We start from the raw sequence: 17,346 nt of genomic DNA, 5'->3' as shown, positions 1-17,346 counted from the left end.
AGTTGGTTTTTGAGCTTTTTATGGCTGTGTGAAGTGTGAAGTGCAACTGCTTTTACACTGTGTGTGAGTCAGTTGTGTTGTGTTGTGTTGTGTGTGTGTAAAGTGTGAAAGTTGGTTTTTGGCACCTCTTATTGTTTTTTATACCTTGTTTATTATTTTTATTATTTATTGTTATTGGCCACACCCAGCCAGCCATCTGACCACCAAGCCACGCCTACCAATTAAGCCACGGCCACAGAACTGGTAGGGAAAATTTTTAGATTTCACCCCTGATCAGATGATCCCATTTTGCGACCTTCTGACAAGCAAAGTCCGTGGGGAAGCCAGATTCACTGAACAACCATGTTACTCACTTAACAACGGCAGTGATTCACTTCACAATCGTAGCATGAAAGGTCGTAAAATGGGGCAAAACTCACTTATCAACTGCCCGACTTAGCAATAGAAATTTTGACCTATATTCTAGGCCACAAAAGCTCTTTCCAATGATCCAGTGATCTTCAGCAAGTGTCTTTCAAACTTGGTGACTTTAAGATGTGTGGATTTTGGGTGAAAAGCTGGGGAATTCTGGGACCTGAAATCTGCTCCCAGAATCATTTTAATAGAATAGAATAGAATTCTTTATTGGGCAAGTGCAATTGGGTACATAAGGAATTTGTCTTTGGTGCATATGCTCTCAGTGTTCATAAGGAGAATAAAATACATTCATTAAGAATAGAAAGTTACAACACTTAGTGATAGTCAAGGTTACTAATAAGCTATCAATTCGTACTAGGAAGGAAATAAAAACAATATAAATTGAAAGATACAAGCAACATGGTTATAGTGTGAAGAGATAGATACCAGTAAAGAAGAGAAGAATAATAGTAATACATTCTTTAGTAAATTATTTGACAGTGTTGTGGAAATTAGTTGTTAAGAAGAGTGATGGCATTTGGGAAAAAACTGTCCTTGTGTCTAGTTATATGTGGGAAGAGATAGATATTGGTACGGAAAAGAAGAATAATAGTAACACTAATATAATATAATAATAATATATAATATACTAATATATACTAATATAATTAATGATAATTATTATATTATATTATAATATTTATTGCAATTATAATTCGTTTAATAATACTAATATAATAATAATAGTAATAAAATCACCAAGTTTGTAAAAAAACACCATTTTAGAGGAAAAGCTGAAGATTGAAGCTGCAGGCCTCACTATACAAAGCAAGCTGCGCTACCTCCAACCAAGCTATCCGTCACCTTTCTCACACAATTATTTACCTGTCCCCTCTTCTGTGACTATGCCCTCCGTACGGATCTCCATCTGAAATCCGTTTCTCTTCAACTGGAATATTTTCAGATCCACCAGATGAGAGAAGCAGCCGTGAATGTCTGCCTGCATGGGAAAACAGAGAGTAGCAAGTTGCCGTGGCTAATTCCTAGTGGACAACCATTTAGATATGAGCTAGCAGTGTGCAGCAGCTACCAAAAAAGCCAACACAGTTCTGGGCTGCATAAACAGAGGGATAGAATCAAGATCACGTGAAGTGTTAGTGCCACTTTATAATGCCTTGGTAAGGCCACACTTGGAATACTGCATTCAGTTTGGTCACCACAATGTAAAAAAGATGTTGAGACTCTAGAAAGAGTGTAGAGAAGAGCAACGAAGATAATTAGGGGACTGGAGACTAAAACATATGAAGAATGGTTGCAGGAACTGGGTATGTCTAGTTTAATGAAAAGAAGGACTAGGGGAGACATGATAGCAGTGTTCCAATATCTCAGGGGTTGCCACAAAGAAGAGGGAGTCAAACTATTCTCCAAAGCATCTGAAGACAGGACAAGAAGCAATGGGTAGAAACTAATCAAGGAGAGAAGCAACTTAGAACTAAGGAGAAATTTCCTGACAGTTAGAACAATCAATAAGTGGAAAAACTTGCCTCCAGAAGTGTGAATGCTCCAACACTGGAGCATTAAGAAAATGTTGGATAGCCATTTGTCTGAAATGGTGTAGGGTTTCCTGCCTGGGCAGGGGGTTGGACTAGAAGACCTCCAGGGTCCCTTCCAACTCTGTTATTATGTTAATTCTCTTTATTCTTCCTGTTTTCCTCAAGAATTTTCTTAGGGTAGAGGTAGGAAAGAGGAGAAGAGGAAGGAAGAGGGGTAGAAGAGAGAGAAGGAGTGGAGGGTGGAGGGAGGAGAGGATGTAAATAAGAGAAGGAGAGGAAGGTTTGGAAAGTAAAAGAAGGTAGAAGAGGGAAGAGTGTTAAAAAGGGGGGTAGTGACTGGGCAAGCCCGACTAATTGTATATAACTGTACATTGGATGAATTATTTGATATGATTGTAAAAATAAAACTTTTTTTTTTTTAAAGAATTTTCTTAGGGTAAACCTTCTCAGACTGTCTCCTGCAGGGACCATTCGTGGTCAGCAACTTGGCCCAGATGATCTACTGCTGGAGAATAATGGTAAACTTTGGGGGTCAACTTCACTATAGCAAAGAAGCCATTTTGACCATCCAGACTAACAAGGGTATGTCCACATTTTTAAAAAAAAAATCAGAATGAGACTAGAGCTGGAAGGGACCTTGGAGGTTCTCTAGTCCATCCCCCACCTGAAGGCAGGACAAGAAGCAATGGATGAAAACTAATCAAGGAGAGAAGCAACCTAGAACTAAGGAGAAATTTCCTGACAGTGAGAAGAGTTAACCAGTGGAATGGTTTGCTTTAAGAAGTTGTGGGTGCCCCAATCTCTGGAGACTTTTAAGAAGAGCCTGGACAGCCATTTGTCTGAAATATAGGGTTTCCTACTTGAGCAGAGGGTTGGATTAGAAGACCTCCAAGGTCCCTTCCAACTATTATTCTGTTATTCTGGAACTGTATTTTTAAAGCAGACTCTTGAAAATCTGACTGAGTTTTTCCTTCCTTTCTTCTTATACCAAAGAAAATCAGAGTGGGATAACCTTGAGTTTCTTCCTCACTGTCTCCTCCCTTCCAAAACCTAAGCTCTGATTTTAATCTTCTTTCACAGCCTAAAGTCACAATTGTGAAATGGGCAGCCATATAAACTGCATATCACTCAATACATTTTAAATAAATCGATGTTTATAGAATGGTTGTTGAATTTCTTATTCAGTGTCATCTCTTTATTCCTCCATACCAGCGTTTCTTAACTCCACCAACTTGAAGTTCTGGGTTTCCTTGGTGCTCTTTGAGCCTGGTTGCTTTTTTGGAGACGTTTCATTACCAAACTAGGTGACACCATCAGTGCTAGGAGGGCAATTCAACCCTGAGCTACAGTAATTCTCTTCTATTGGTACTTGAAGATGCATGGACTTCAATTCCCAGAATTCCCCGGCCAGCATGGTTTAAAATGTGTCGACTTCAATCACCTGGTGAAGTTATAATAATAATAATAATAATATCAGAGTTGGAAGGGACCTTGGAGGTCTTCTAGTCCAACCCCCTGCCCAGGCAGGAAACCCTACACCATTTCAGACAAATGGTTATCCAACATTTTCTTAAAAATTTCCAGTGTTGGAGCATTTACAACTTCTGCAGGCAAGTTGTTCCACTGATTAATTGCTCTGTCAGCAAATTTCTCCTTAGTTCTAGGTTGCTTCTTTCCTTGATTAGTTTCCACCCATTGCTTCTTGTTCTACCCGCAGGTGCTTTGGAGAATAGTTTGACTCCCTCTTCTTTGTGGCAACCCCTGAGATATTGGAACACTGCTATCATGTCTCCCCTAGTCCTTCTTTTTATTAAACTAGACATACCCAGTTCCTGCAACCGTTCTTCATATGTTTTAGCCTCCAGTCCCCTAATCATCTTCGTTGCTCTTCTCTGCACTCTTTCTAGAGTCTCAACATCCTTTTTACATCGCGGCGACCAAAACTGAATGCAATATTCCAAGTGTGGCCTTCCCAAGGCATTATAAAGTGGTATTAAGTTGCTGGGAATTCTGGGAGTTGAAGTCCCCACATCTTCACGTTGCTGAGGTTGAGCAACACTGCTCTACACATTCCCTTCAGACAAATTTTGTCCCCGATTGTGGGGACTCCATGCGGACTCCAGCGGTTGAGGAACCTTCACAAGCCCTGGTCACGGGGTTTCTGCTTCAACTTTTGGGACTCACCTGTCCACTGAATTCCTCACAGATGGCTTTGGACTCTTCACCATAACATGAGCTTCTGAAGTGGGAATATCTCCGACAAACCCTCATGCTGACTAAACCAGGAACTGGCTTCCCATAGGTGTACCTGTGACCAGAAACAGCCAGAACATTAGAAAAAAATGAGATGATTGGTCAAACTGGCTAAGGAGGAAAAGGGTGGTGGGGGAGAAAATCTAATTACTACTAGTACAGGTAGTCCTCAACTTATTACCACAATTAAGCCCAACATTTCTGTTGTTAAGCCAGTCATTTGTTAAGTGAGTTTTGCCCCACTTTATGACCGTCCTTCCATGCGCCTTCGGCGTTTAATCATGCCGGCCACATGACCACGGAGACGACTTCCGACAGTCCTGGCTCTTCGGCTTTGAAACGGAGATGAGCACCGCCCCCTAGAGTCGGGAACAACTAGCATATATGTGCGAGGGGAACCTTTACCTTTATGACCTTCCTTGCCTCAGCTGTTAAGTGAATCACTGCAGGTGCTAAGGTGGTCCCAGGGTTGTTAAGTGAATTTGGCTTCCCCATTGACTTTGCTTGTCAGGAGGTCGCAAAAGGAGATCACGTGACCCCGGGACACTGCAACCGTCATAAATATGAACCGGCTGCCAAGCATCTGAATTTTGATGGCCGTAAGCATAAAACATGGGCAAAAGTCACTTTTTTCAGTTCCATGGTAACTTCAAACAGTCACTTAATGAACTGTTGTAAGTTGAGGACTGCCTATATAACAGAAGATATGATAAAGTACCACTCAAAACACAGCTATGTTAACTAAATTTTTAAAAAATATGTAGGAGAATGAAGTGGCATTTGTAGAAACTAAAACTATACCCATAAAATGTTATAACATGTAGTCCTTCATTTATGACCATAACTGAGCCTGGAGTTTTATGTCTTTTTTTTTTAATGTTGGTCATTAAATGAACTGATTGTTTTCAATGGGCATTTGAAATAAACGCTGGTTTGGTTTCTACCAAATAAACATCATAATTCCGTCGTGAGCATAATTCCTTCCGTCGTGAGCTCAAAACACATCTATTCATTCAAGCGGGGTTGGCATAATCGTGTTGAATTTTAATTGGGGTTTTGTTAATATTTTAAAATTTAAAATTTTAATTTTAATTATCAGCCTTTTATAATCTGCTATGTTTTAACTGTTGTTTTAATTGTATATATCTTGTGTTTTACTTCTGGCTGTACACTGCCCTGAGTCCTTCGGGAGAAGGGCGGTATAAAAATTTAATAATAGAATAGAGAATAGAATTTTTTATTGGCCAAGTGTGATTGGACACACAAGGAATTTGTCTTGGTGCAGATGCTCTCAGTGTACATAAAAGAAAAGATACGTTCATCAAGGTACAACATTTACAACACAATTGATGATCAATATATCAATATAAATCATAAGGATTGCCAGCAACAAGTTATAGTCATACAGTCATAAGTGGAAAGAAATTGGTGATGGGAACTATGAAACGATTAATAGTAGTGCAGATTCAGTAAATAATAATAATAATAATAATTCATGGTCACATGACCACAGCTGGCACAGAAAGAGACAGGAATAAGGAAATTGCCAATGGGAAGAATGTCCGTCAGAAAAATAAAGAAATCCAAGCTTTCAATAAGAAAAAAAGTAAGCCAGATCATTGCCACTTACTTGGCGCAGATGGTGGCTTTCAGTTCCTGGTCCAGAATTGTTATGACCGGGGCGGTCTTGACAACAACTTCAAACTTGGGCAACACTATAAGGAAGAATGAAGTACTGGGATAAAATCAGAAGCTTTAAAAAGGAAGAAAAGAAAAGAAAAAAACCCCAGAATGCACTCTGCTTCATTGTAAACCAATCTTTACATTGCTTCATTGTAAAGCAACCTTTACATTGACTACCGTGCTGACTGCATGAAAAGAAAAACCTACAGTCAATCGGCAAACATCCAACCCCCCATCACTCAAAACATCCAGCCATCCGTCGTATAAAACTTCCAACCATCCGTCATACAGAACCTTCAACCAACCGCCGTTCAACCAACCAACCTCCAACCATCCGTCATACAGAACTTCCAAACACCCGTACAGAACTTCCAACTACCCGTCGTACAGAACCGTCAACCCGTCGTACAGAACCTTCAACCAACCATTGTTCAACCAACCAACCTCCAACCATCCATCGTACAAAACCTCCAACCACCCGTCATTCAGAACTAGGTACGCACGCCCCTTATTTCCTCAACACCAAATATTGCAGATCTCAAATACAAACTGATAAATGCAAGAAGCATTGTAAACAAATTGCCTGAATTTCTCCTCTGGAAGAAATACTGGTACATTTGACATTATATTTGTATGCGAAACATGGTTGAACTCATCCCTCCCTGACTCCATTATTTCAGACAAAGAGTATCATGTTTTTCAGTCAGAACGTGAAACCCGCAGAGGAGGTGGAGTGGCTATCTTTTACAAAAAGTCACTGAATCTAAAAAATATTCAAGTTGCACATAAACTCGCTCTTCCTGAAACTATTGTATGCGAACTGTCCCTTAACATCACACTTCACTTCTTGCTATACTACAAAGCCCCTGACTACGACATTGCACATGCGAATATGTTAACCACACTACTAACATGGGCCACCTCTTGCCCTTATCCTCTCATCTTCCTGGGTGACCTCAATCTACGTCTTATTAACTGGATAACAAATGAATGTACAACTGAACCCATCCACACTGCCCTGTACCATGCTGTTACAAATCTAGGTCTTGATCAACTAGTAACTAACAATACAAGACACAACAACTGCCTTGACCTCATCTTCTGCAACAACGCAAACTCAATTTATGGACTACAAATAAAAGAACCCTTTTCCAACAGTGACCACAGCATGATAGACTTTTGTCTCAATATACGCCCTTACAAAAATCTTCATAATAATGGTATTCCAAACTACAATTTCAAAAAAGCCAACTATGACTTTATAAACACCGACCTCTCATATCTTGACTGGCAAAATCTATTCTCAACCTGTATCACTGCTGAAGACCACTATAGAGTTTTCCTACTTGAAAACAATAGAGTCATTAAACTATATGTACCACAAACCACCACCAAAATCAGGAAAAACAAATTACCCATATCAATAAAAAAGCTCCAATCCAAAAAGAAATCCCTCTGGTGAAGAAACAAAACTGGCTTTGTAACCAACTTCAGAAACCACTACAAAAATATATGCAACCAAATAAAAATTGAATGCACCAATTACCACACCAAACAAGAAGAAGACCTTCTGCGCACAAAATCCAATTGTGCTTTTTATAATTTTGTGAACAACAAACTTAAAGACTCGAGATCCATCCCACCACTAAAAGGATCTAACGGCAAAGAATATAATAATGAAACAGTTAAAGCAAACCTCTTTAACACATTCTTCGGCTCAGTCTTTGTTAACAGTAATGGCTCATATCCATCATTCCCCAGTCGTACCAACAATGAGTACAATGACCTAACACAAACAGATTTCACAGAAGATAATGTAGAAAAGGCTCTTCACAAACTGAAACCATCTCTATCTATTGGACTGATGGTCTATGTGCATACTTCTTAAAAAAGCTTTCCACTAACTTAGCAGAACCCCTAAGCATAATCTTTGAAAAAGCTTTTACAACCAGCTCCCTTCCCAAATTTTGTCACTAGCCACGGTCATCCCTGTCTTCAAAAAAGGAGACCCCAGCCTAGTTGAAAATTACAGACCAATCTCTTTATGCTACGTCACCTGCAAAGTAATGGAATCAATCATCAACCAATCCATTACCCTCCACCTAGAAACAAACAACCTACTCTCTAATAAACAATTTTGTTTCAGAAAAAAATTATCCTATAATTTACAACTTCTACACTGCAAAAACATATGGACTACAAATCTTGATCAGGCCAAAGCAATAGATGCAATTTACATAGACTTCTGTAAAGCTTTTGACTCTGTGGTACATGACAAACTTCTCCTAAAATTAAAATCCTACGGCATTTCAGGACCTCTTCACAATTGGATAACAGCGTTCCTGTCAAACAGACAACAAGTGGTCAAAATAGGCAGTGCCCTATCAAATCCTGTTCTTGTCAATAGCGGCGTTCCCCAAGGCAGTGTTCTTGGACCAATACTCTTCATATTATACATTAATGATCTCTGTGACCATATTATAAGCAATTGTGCTCTATTCGCTGGCGATGTTAAACTATTTAACACTACCAACAATACAGCTACCCTTCAACAAGACCTTGACTTTGTGTCGGAATGGTCAAAAACTTGGCAATTCCAAATCTCAACCAGCAAATGCTCTGTCTTACACATTGGAAAAAAGAATCTGGACATAAATACAAGCTTGATGGACACTACCTTATAGATGACCCTCACCCCGTTAAAGACCTTGGAGTTTTCATATCAAATGATCTAAGTGCCAAAGCACACTGCAACTACATCGCAAAAAATGCTTTTAAGAGTTGTAAACCTAATCTTGCGTAGCTTCTTCTCCAGAAATACCATACTACTAACCAGAGCATATAAAACATTTGCTAGACCAATTCTTGAATACAGCTCACCTGTCTGGAACCCATACCTCATTTCGGACATTAATATAATTGAGCGTGTCCAGAAATATTTTACAAGAAGAGTTCTCCACTCCTCTGATTACAACAAAATACCTTATGCCACCAGATTTGAAATCCTGGGTTTAGAAAATTTAAAACTCCGCCGCCTTCGACATGAGCTGAGTTTAACTCATAGAATCATCTGTTACAACATCCTTCCTGTTGAAGACTACTTCAGCTTCAATCACAACAATACACAAGCACACAATAGATTTAAGCTTAATGTTAACCGCTCCAATCTTGATTGCAGAAAATATGACTTCAGTAACAGAGTTGTTAATGCCTGGAATGCACTACCAGACTCTGTGTTCTCTTCCAAAAATCCCCAAAGCTTTAACCAAAAACTATCTACTATTGACCTCACCCCATTCCTAAGAGGTCTGTAAGGGGCGTGCATAAGAGCGCAAGCATGCCTACCGTTCCTGTCCTAATGTTCCCTTTGATTGTATACAATTTCATATAATTTACATACTTATGGTTATATATAGTATATGCTTATATATCGTATAGTTATTTCATGCTTATGCTTATATATAATGTTGTGACAAATAAAATAAATAAATAAATAAATTGTGCCCTCCTTCCCACAGCCGTGCAGCAAAGATACAGCTTAATTTTGGGATTTAAGATGTCCAGAGTCATTGATTGAGATAGGCAGCTAAAGAAGGAAGGAAGGAAGGAAGGAAGGAAGGAAGGAAGGAAGGAAGGAAGTGTGAGAAGAGAAATATATCTATTGGAAAGTTGCAGGTAGTAAGGCCTAGGAGTGGGCTTGCAGGCCTCACTGAACCAAAGTTTTAAATTAACATAATTGCAAAATGTAACCTGTTTACCCCAAAATAAGACATCCCCTGATATCCCCTAATCGGACTTTTGAGCGCATGGCAATAAGGCCAAGGACTTCTTTTAGGGTTCCAAAAAATATAAAACAGGGTCTTATTTTCAGGAAAACCAGACATATTTCTAATGTGCTGACTTGTGTGCTGCATTTTCTGCAAAGTACATGGTTTTGAGACAGGGGTGCAATGCTCCCGGTTCCGACCGGATCACGCAATCCGGTAGCGATGGGGGCGGGTGGTTCGGAAAATTGGTAGCAAAAATCCCTGCCCCCTCCCACCGCCCATGCCTCGTTGTTCCTCTTCTCTGTCCCTGAAGCTCTCGGTGGTGATATAGCTGCAAACAGCCTTAAATGACTGCGGCGCTTCAAAGGGCCGCACTACAGCTGATCAGCACTGTAGGCGGCTAGTAGACCAGTGCCTCTATTTTTAAAGAAGGTAGACCGGTGCCTGCCAAAAAAAAGGCACTTGGTAGACTGGGGCCTCTCAGTAAAACGCAATTGGTAGACCTCTATCTTTAAAGAAGGTAGACTGGTGCCTCAGTAAAAGGCAATCGGTAGACCAGGGCCTCTATTTTTAAAGAAGGTAGACCCGTGCCTCCCAAAAAAAGGCAATTGGTAGACCAGTGCCTCTATTTTTAAAGAAGGTAGACTGGTGCGCTCCCAAATTTTGTATACTTTATTATTTTTATTATTTATTATTATTGGCCATGCCCATTCAGTCACCTGACCACCAAGCCACACCCACCAATTAAGCCACACCCACATAACTGGTAAGGAAAATTTTTAGATTTCACCCCTGTTTTGAGATATATATATTTGGAATCAGAACATTGAAACTGTGAGAAATAGGGAACTGAAAGTAGACGACAGATAGAGGTTTGAGATGTACACAGGTGTTTGCAGACAGTGATGGTCAGTAAGAATGTAAGAAAGAACAAGGGAGTGAAACTATGGAATGCGTATGTCAGTAAAAAAGAAGGTATAAGAAATGTGTCCTTTGCCCAATAGCAGTCCTTGTAGGACTTGCTATGTGTCATTGGGCCCCATCGCAGTGGTTTAATAATGTAAGTTTGTTGTGGAACATGTTGGCTGTTCACGTTCCAAATTGCTGATGAATAAACCTCTGAATCTTAAAGTAAGATTTATTGCTTGTGGTTTCCTCTTTGGGTTTTTAATTGGGGTATTTTTACGATGGAAGGAAGGAAGGAAGGAAGGAAGGAAGGAAGGAAGGAAGGAAGGAAGGAAATAGTTTCAGCAATGAGTTTTGGTGGCTAGGGAATTCTGGGAGTTGAATTCCACAAGTCTTAACTAGCCAAGTTTGGAGACCCCCTGATCTAAATAAACAGCTCAGTTCCCCACTCCTTACTTGTCCATTATTTACAATATGTCTTTTCCCCAAAATCAGTGCAGTAAAAGATATAACCCAACAGCCACCGTTCCATCTCATTTGGGTCTGGACAAAGTGGGTGCCGAGACATGGATGCCAAATCTTACCGTATTCGTCCACCGTGCAGGTATGTTGAATCCTTCTTTCAGAATCCTTCTGAACCACCACTTTGTAGGTGCCTAAGGCGGGCTCGGAAGCCAGGGGAAATTCAAACTGGGCCAGACCCCCATTCAGTTCCACATCTTTCCACTGGAACAACCGGTTTCCCTTGGAGTCCTGAGGAAGTCCGGAGGAAGCAGGGAGACAAAACATAAGAAAGCCGTTTTGCTGTCGTTAATTTCAAACAATCCAAAACCTGTAACCAGTGGTGAAATCCAATTTTTTTAAGTACCGGTTCTGTGGGCTTGGTGTGGCTTGGTGGGTGTGGCAGGGATACTGCAAAATCTCCATTTCCACCCTACTCCAGGGGAAGGATATTGCAAAATCTCCATTCCCACCACACTCTGGGGCCAGCCAGAGGTGGTATTTACTGGTTCTCTGAACTACTCAAAATTTCTGCTTTGCTGGCTGAGGGACTCTGGGAGTTGAAGTCCACAAGTCTTAAAGGGACCAAGGTTGGAGACCCCTGTTTTAGAGCAGGGCTGTCAAACATGTGGACCGAGGGCTGGATGTGTCACACGCTAGCCACACCCACGCCCAGCTTAGTGAATGGGGTGGGAGGGGTGGGGGGGAAAGTCCAGATACGTCATGTGACGCTGCCATGACGACGTGAGTTTGACACCCCTGTTTTAGAGGGCCATTGATGCACTTAGAGGTTTATCTGTGTCCTCAAGGTCACCTCCTGGTTCGTGTAGTCTGCAATTTTTCCTCTGGAAAGCCATTCCTATTCCCACACCATTCCAAGGATGTTCATCCCAAATTGTCTAGCTAAAAGTCCATAGAGATTGTCAGTCATCCAGGTCATGGCTGTCCCGAAGGCGCTCTTGGACTTCCTTGGTTTTTCTTTGAAGACGTTTCGCTTCTCATCCAAGAAGCTTCCCACTATCCTGTCAGAGCTGAAGAAGCTTCTTAGGTGAGAAGTGAAACGTCTTCAAAAGCAAAAACAAGAAAGTCCAGTTGCCCCCTGAAAAAGCACCTTTGGGACAACTGTGATGTGGATGACTGAGAATCTCTACAGAATGACAGCGATAGGCACCAGCAGGTTGGGAAAGGGTGAAAGAGATAAAAAAAGGTTTTGTAATCCATCTACCTAAAAAAAAAAAAAAACAACCACAGTTATAGTTGATGATTAAAGCAAACTCAACTTTGTCCCCTTTACAGTGGTGGGCAACTATGGCCCCTTTAAGACCTGTGGACTTCAACTCCCAGAATTCCTGAGCCAGCTGGCTCAGGAATTCTGGGAGTTGAAGTCCACAGGTCTTAAAGGGGCCATAGTTGCCCACCACTGCCTTTGTGAATAACCAAGCATCCAAATTTCCAAATTCTAGTGATTTGGCTACTTCTAACAGTTGCGTGATCAGTATAGAAATTCTGTAAGTGGATATTAAAGATCCATGCTCCAATAAAAGAAAAAGAAAACTTTTTTCCTTTAAAAAAAAAAAAAGAAGGGAAAAAAAACCCTCTTGGCCTATTTTGCATCATCACTTCTAAATCTTGTCTATGCCCCAAATGTTAAATTTGGCCTATAGGCCATCAATATCCATGGCGTAATGAAAGAGAATTTACTGCTAAGTGACTCTGTTCAGTGTTGCCTCTACGGTTAATATTTAATGTCATTTTGCTTTTCTGTTTGTTCTTGGCATCAAAAATCTCTTTGCTCAAGATAGTCCATAGATAAGCTATCTGAGGTACCAGCAGCCGGTTAAAATAGGGCATGCCTGATGCTACAGACAGCAGCAGATCAAATATTGCAGAAATCATTTCAAACAATTTAGTCAACGAAAAGCTGACAACTAAGCAGTTTTGTAACTAGCCTAAAATCTCATTTCTGTGAGCCAATGCCCACATTTTGCTATGGCGTACAATTAATCTGTCCTGGCTGAGCTTCTACAATTTTAAATATGTTTCATCTTCTTTCTACAGCCTTGGTCGTTTTCAAAATTCAAATTACAATTCAAGTCTCTGAATTGTGCATCTGACAAACCTATTACATCCCATGAGGTAAAAAAAGATGTTGAGACTCTAGAAAGAGGGCAAAGAAGAGCAACGAAGATGATTAGGAAACTGGAAGTAGCCTTAAGGTGGCCTACAAAAGCAGCTTAAAAACAAAGCTATCCATACAGGCCTCCAAGCCCTGGGGAAAATGTTGGTCAAGCATGATTTCCCCAGCCTGAGGAAATGCCAGGCTTATCTATGGCTGTGCAGGCATCAAATGCTATTACTATTTTTTCTTTCCCTTGCTTAAGGACAGTTGTGTGATTGACGTATGTATATAGGCCTTCTATCTTACCCTTGTAGATCCCAGCATACCCCGCGTACAAGGTAACATTCATTCTGAGGGGGGTAGTAGGGTTGAAGCAAATCACTTTCTGGCCATCCCTACAATAACTGTACATAGTCTTATTGTAAATACAATTGGAGTTCAAGGGCTTGCATGTTGTGGGGGCTTGTGTATGATAGATCAAGGTGTTAAGGACCACATTCCCTACCCTGGCTTTGGTAATGCAAGGGGTGCATTCTTCCTCTAGTGCTGGTGTGGAGCGTGCTTGCAACTGCCTTATCATGCGTGGAGGATTGGGTAGCATGATTTCCCCAGTCTGAGGAAATGCCTTGTCGGCTATATTAAGGAAACTGCTTTCTTAGCTTGATGTATGTTCATATCGGGGCCAAGATACACCCATAAATATGCTGAGCTTAGATAACCATGTCCTGTTGTCAAGCAATAACTGCATCCTGATATCGCTGTGAACATATTGTGTTGCCTCCCCCCATGTCTGGTATCAGTTCCCCAATATTCAGTTCTTGGAATTATAGCCATATATGGAATGTAACATGCTAAGAAATGTATGCGCAGCATATACGTGGCGGAACAGTATATAAAGCCACGCTGGAAATCCCCTCAGCTTTGTTCTGTTTCCTGAACCTGCGCAATAAAGACCCTTCCTTCCCAGAAGAGCTGGCTTGTGTCTCATCTTTCCACAACAGCCTAAAACATATAAAAAAGAGTTGATGGAATTGGGTATGTCTAATTTAATGAAGAGAAGGACTAAAGGTGACTTTGATAACAGTCTTCCAGTATCTCAGGGGTTGCCACAGAGAAGGAGTCAAGCTATTCTCCAAAGCAGGGGTCTCCAACCTTGGCCACTTTAAGACTTGTGGACTTCAACTCCCAGAGTTCCTCAGCCAGCAAAGCTGGCTGAGGAATTCTGGGAGTTGAAGTCCACAAGTCTTAAAGTGGCCAAGGTTGGAGACCCCTGCTCCAAAGCACCTAAAGGCAGGACAACAAAGCGCATCCGCGAAGCGAACCGGTTGTTACACTGGTTGAAACCCACCACTGGTGTGGATGCTTCATTTATTTATATTTCACATTTCTGAACTGACCATCTCCCTCAAATGAGTCCTGCAGGAGAAGGGCGGTATAAAAATCGAATAAATAATAATAATAAAAAACAGTCACATGTGTAAAAAAACAGTCCTAAGTCACTTTTACACAGATAATGTAAACCAGTGAAGTAGTGTTTAAAATATAAGGCTAGAAATGGGGAGACTCTGAATTCTAGTCAGCCCAGGAGGGAGGCAAAGGCAAACCACTTCTGAAAAACCTTGCCAAGAAAACTGCCAGATTTGTACAATCGAAGAATCGGACGTGACTGAACAAAAGAAAAGGAGATTGTCTCCTTCAGAATCCTAGAGCCTTTCGGTTCACCGGAGCGCGTAAGCCATTGGTGAGGAACAACGGCCCTTTTGCGACTTGTGGACTTCGACTCCCAGAATTCCTGAGTTCAGGAATTCTGGGAGTTGAAGTCCACAAGTCATAAAGGGGCCATCATTCCCCATCTCTGGCATAAGCGAATCTTCTCCAGATTTCCTTCTCCCTTTAGAGCCGTGATGGCGAACCTATGGCATGCGTGCCCCAGATGGCACATGGAGCCATATTGGTGGGCATGCGAGCTCAGCTCTGGCCAGCTGATTTTCGGGCCTTCTGAGCTCACCAGAAGTCAGGAAACCCGCTGTTTCCGGTCTCTGGAGAGCCTCCGAGGGGGGGGGAGAAGGCTATTTTTGTCCTCCCCAGGCTCCTAGAAAGGCTCTGGAGCCTGGGGATAGTGAAAAACAGGCCTACTAGTTCCAACGTACCATCATGTGCCAAAAGCGGGGAGAGCGCGGGGGGGGGTCATGAGGGCATGCGCGGGGGGGTGGGGTGCATAGAATTATGGATGTGGGCACGCGTGCGCCCAACCTCCCAGCACTCCCCCCGTTTTTGGCACCCGATGGCAAAAAGGTTAGCCATCACTGCTTTAGAGTGTCCACCCTGAGCAGATTAGAGTCCAGGAAAATGGAAATGTAGTGCCCCTGGACAATATCCAATTTGGGGAGCCTGTCGCAAGAGGTTCAAGGACTTGGTGGCCTGAAGATTGCAATAAACCAAAGATGAACTTTGAGCAGGGGTGGGAAACTAGGGCTCTTTTAAAAATCCTGTGGACCGAGCATGGCGTACTCAGGAATTCTGGGAATTGAAGTCCACGGGTCATGAAGAGGCTTTGAGCGTAGTTCCCCCAAGTTAATGAGTGACATCTCTCTCAAAAATGAAACGTCTCCTAAGAGCAGCTTATGGACCTGGTTGGTTTTAGGAGGATTCAGCCACTTGTGCTCCCTCATTTTCCTACAGAATTTCAATAGAATACATCTGTCAAAGGCGCTTCTCCCTCAATATAGTTTAGAATCTCGGAGGGAATATGAAAACAAGAGTCCCTTCCAACCAGTTATGATTAACAGAGGGAGCTGATGGGATTCTTAGGCAGATTTCCCAAGTAATTTAAGCCAGTAGAATACAGAATATAAAATACCAGAGTCGGAAGGGGTTTTGGTGGCCTTCTAGTTCAACCCAATGCGAGAAGAGGAAGAGGAAGAGGAAGAGGAAGAGGAAGAGGAAGAGAAGAGAAGAGAAGAGAAGAGAAGAGAAGAGAAGACCTAAATTGGAGGTCTTACAACACCCACTCAGGCAGGAAACCCTATACCAGTGATGGCGCACCACAACCAGGAAGAGGAGATGCCCAGGGCACATGCGTGCGCCTGAAAATGATCTTCCAGTTTCCAGTGTGCTAGTCTTCTGGGTTTCTGCTGCGCATGCACGCGTGATGATTAGCTGGCCAGCACACATGATCACACAGCAAAATGGAAGACCAGTTCTTCCAACACTGCTGCACACACGAAGGTCAGCTGATCATCGTGCATGGATGCACGCCAGAAACCCGGAAGAGGAATGGATGACGCCGCGCATGCCAGGCGACATGGGTCTGCGTGCCACTTCGGGCATGCGTGCCATAGGTTCGCCATCACGGCCCTATACCATTTCAGACAAATGGTTGTCCGATGTCTTTTTAAAAACCTCCCGTGTTGGAGCACCCACAGCTTCTGGAGGCAAGCCGTTTCACTGGTGAATTGTTTAACCATCGGAAAATTTCTCCTTATTTCTAGGTTGTTTCCATCTGTTGCTTCTTGTTCTGCCTTGAGGTGCTTTGGTGGATCGATTGACCCCCACTCTGCTTTGTGGCAGCCTCTCCAAAATTGGAAGACTGCTATTGTGTCCGGAGGTTAGATCTCTGTTCGATAGGCTTTCCTCTGTCACTTCTTGTCCTGCCCTCAGGTGCTTTGAAAAATTCTGCATGCTTTCATTTTAATCCTGCACCAAATTGCTTGCCTTTCCCTCACCCCCTTAGGGTACAAGGCAATCAGAAACATTGATCTGAAGGCTAAATAAGACGTGACAATGTTTCCCAACCGTGGTAACTTTAAGATGTGTGGTCTTCAACTCCCAGAATTCCTCCATGGTGGCTTAGGAAATTCTGAGAGTTAGAAAGTCTATCCGTATTTAAGTTGCCAAGATTGGGAAACTCCAGGACAGGAATCTAATTGCCGTTTATATATATGCATATATAAATCCCCATTTTTTCATTGTCTTTCAATTCATGAATGTACTTGTGCTTTGAAGATCCCTGGTGGCACGGTGGTTAAAATGCAGTATTGCAGGCTAATTCTGCCAACTGCCAGCAGTTCGATCCTGACCAGTTGACTTAGCCTTCCATCCTTCCGAGGTCGGTAAAATGAGAACCAAGATTGTTGGGGGCAATATGCTGACTCTATAAACTGCTTAG

At 41.9% G+C, this 17,346-nt stretch overlaps 1 protein-coding gene across 2 annotated transcripts in view; it reads right to left on the bottom strand.

The window, feature by feature from the left end:
• LOC131192027 (alpha-2-macroglobulin-like) overlaps positions 1 to 17,346 on the bottom strand; it is a 95,361-nt gene that overhangs the window by 64,188 nt on the left and 13,827 nt on the right. For both annotated transcript variants that reach the window (XM_058170784.1, XM_058170783.1), the window contains exons 6-9: positions 11,143 to 11,311; positions 5,833 to 5,917; positions 4,134 to 4,257; positions 1,282 to 1,396 (exon numbers count right to left, since the gene is read on the bottom strand). In XM_058170784.1, coding sequence (XP_058026767.1) covers positions 1,282 to 1,396; positions 4,134 to 4,257; positions 5,833 to 5,917; positions 11,143 to 11,311 — 493 coding nt within the window. The remainder of the gene's footprint in view (positions 1 to 1,281; positions 1,397 to 4,133; positions 4,258 to 5,832; positions 5,918 to 11,142; positions 11,312 to 17,346) is intronic.

Source organism: Ahaetulla prasina, chromosome 2, assembly GCF_028640845.1.
Source record: "Ahaetulla prasina isolate Xishuangbanna chromosome 2, ASM2864084v1, whole genome shotgun sequence".
In the NCBI taxonomy this organism is placed as follows: Eukaryota; Metazoa; Chordata; class Lepidosauria; order Squamata; family Colubridae; genus Ahaetulla; species Ahaetulla prasina.
The sequence above is the reverse complement of the archived record's forward strand: the minus strand, read 5'-3'. Positions and strand labels throughout refer to the sequence as shown.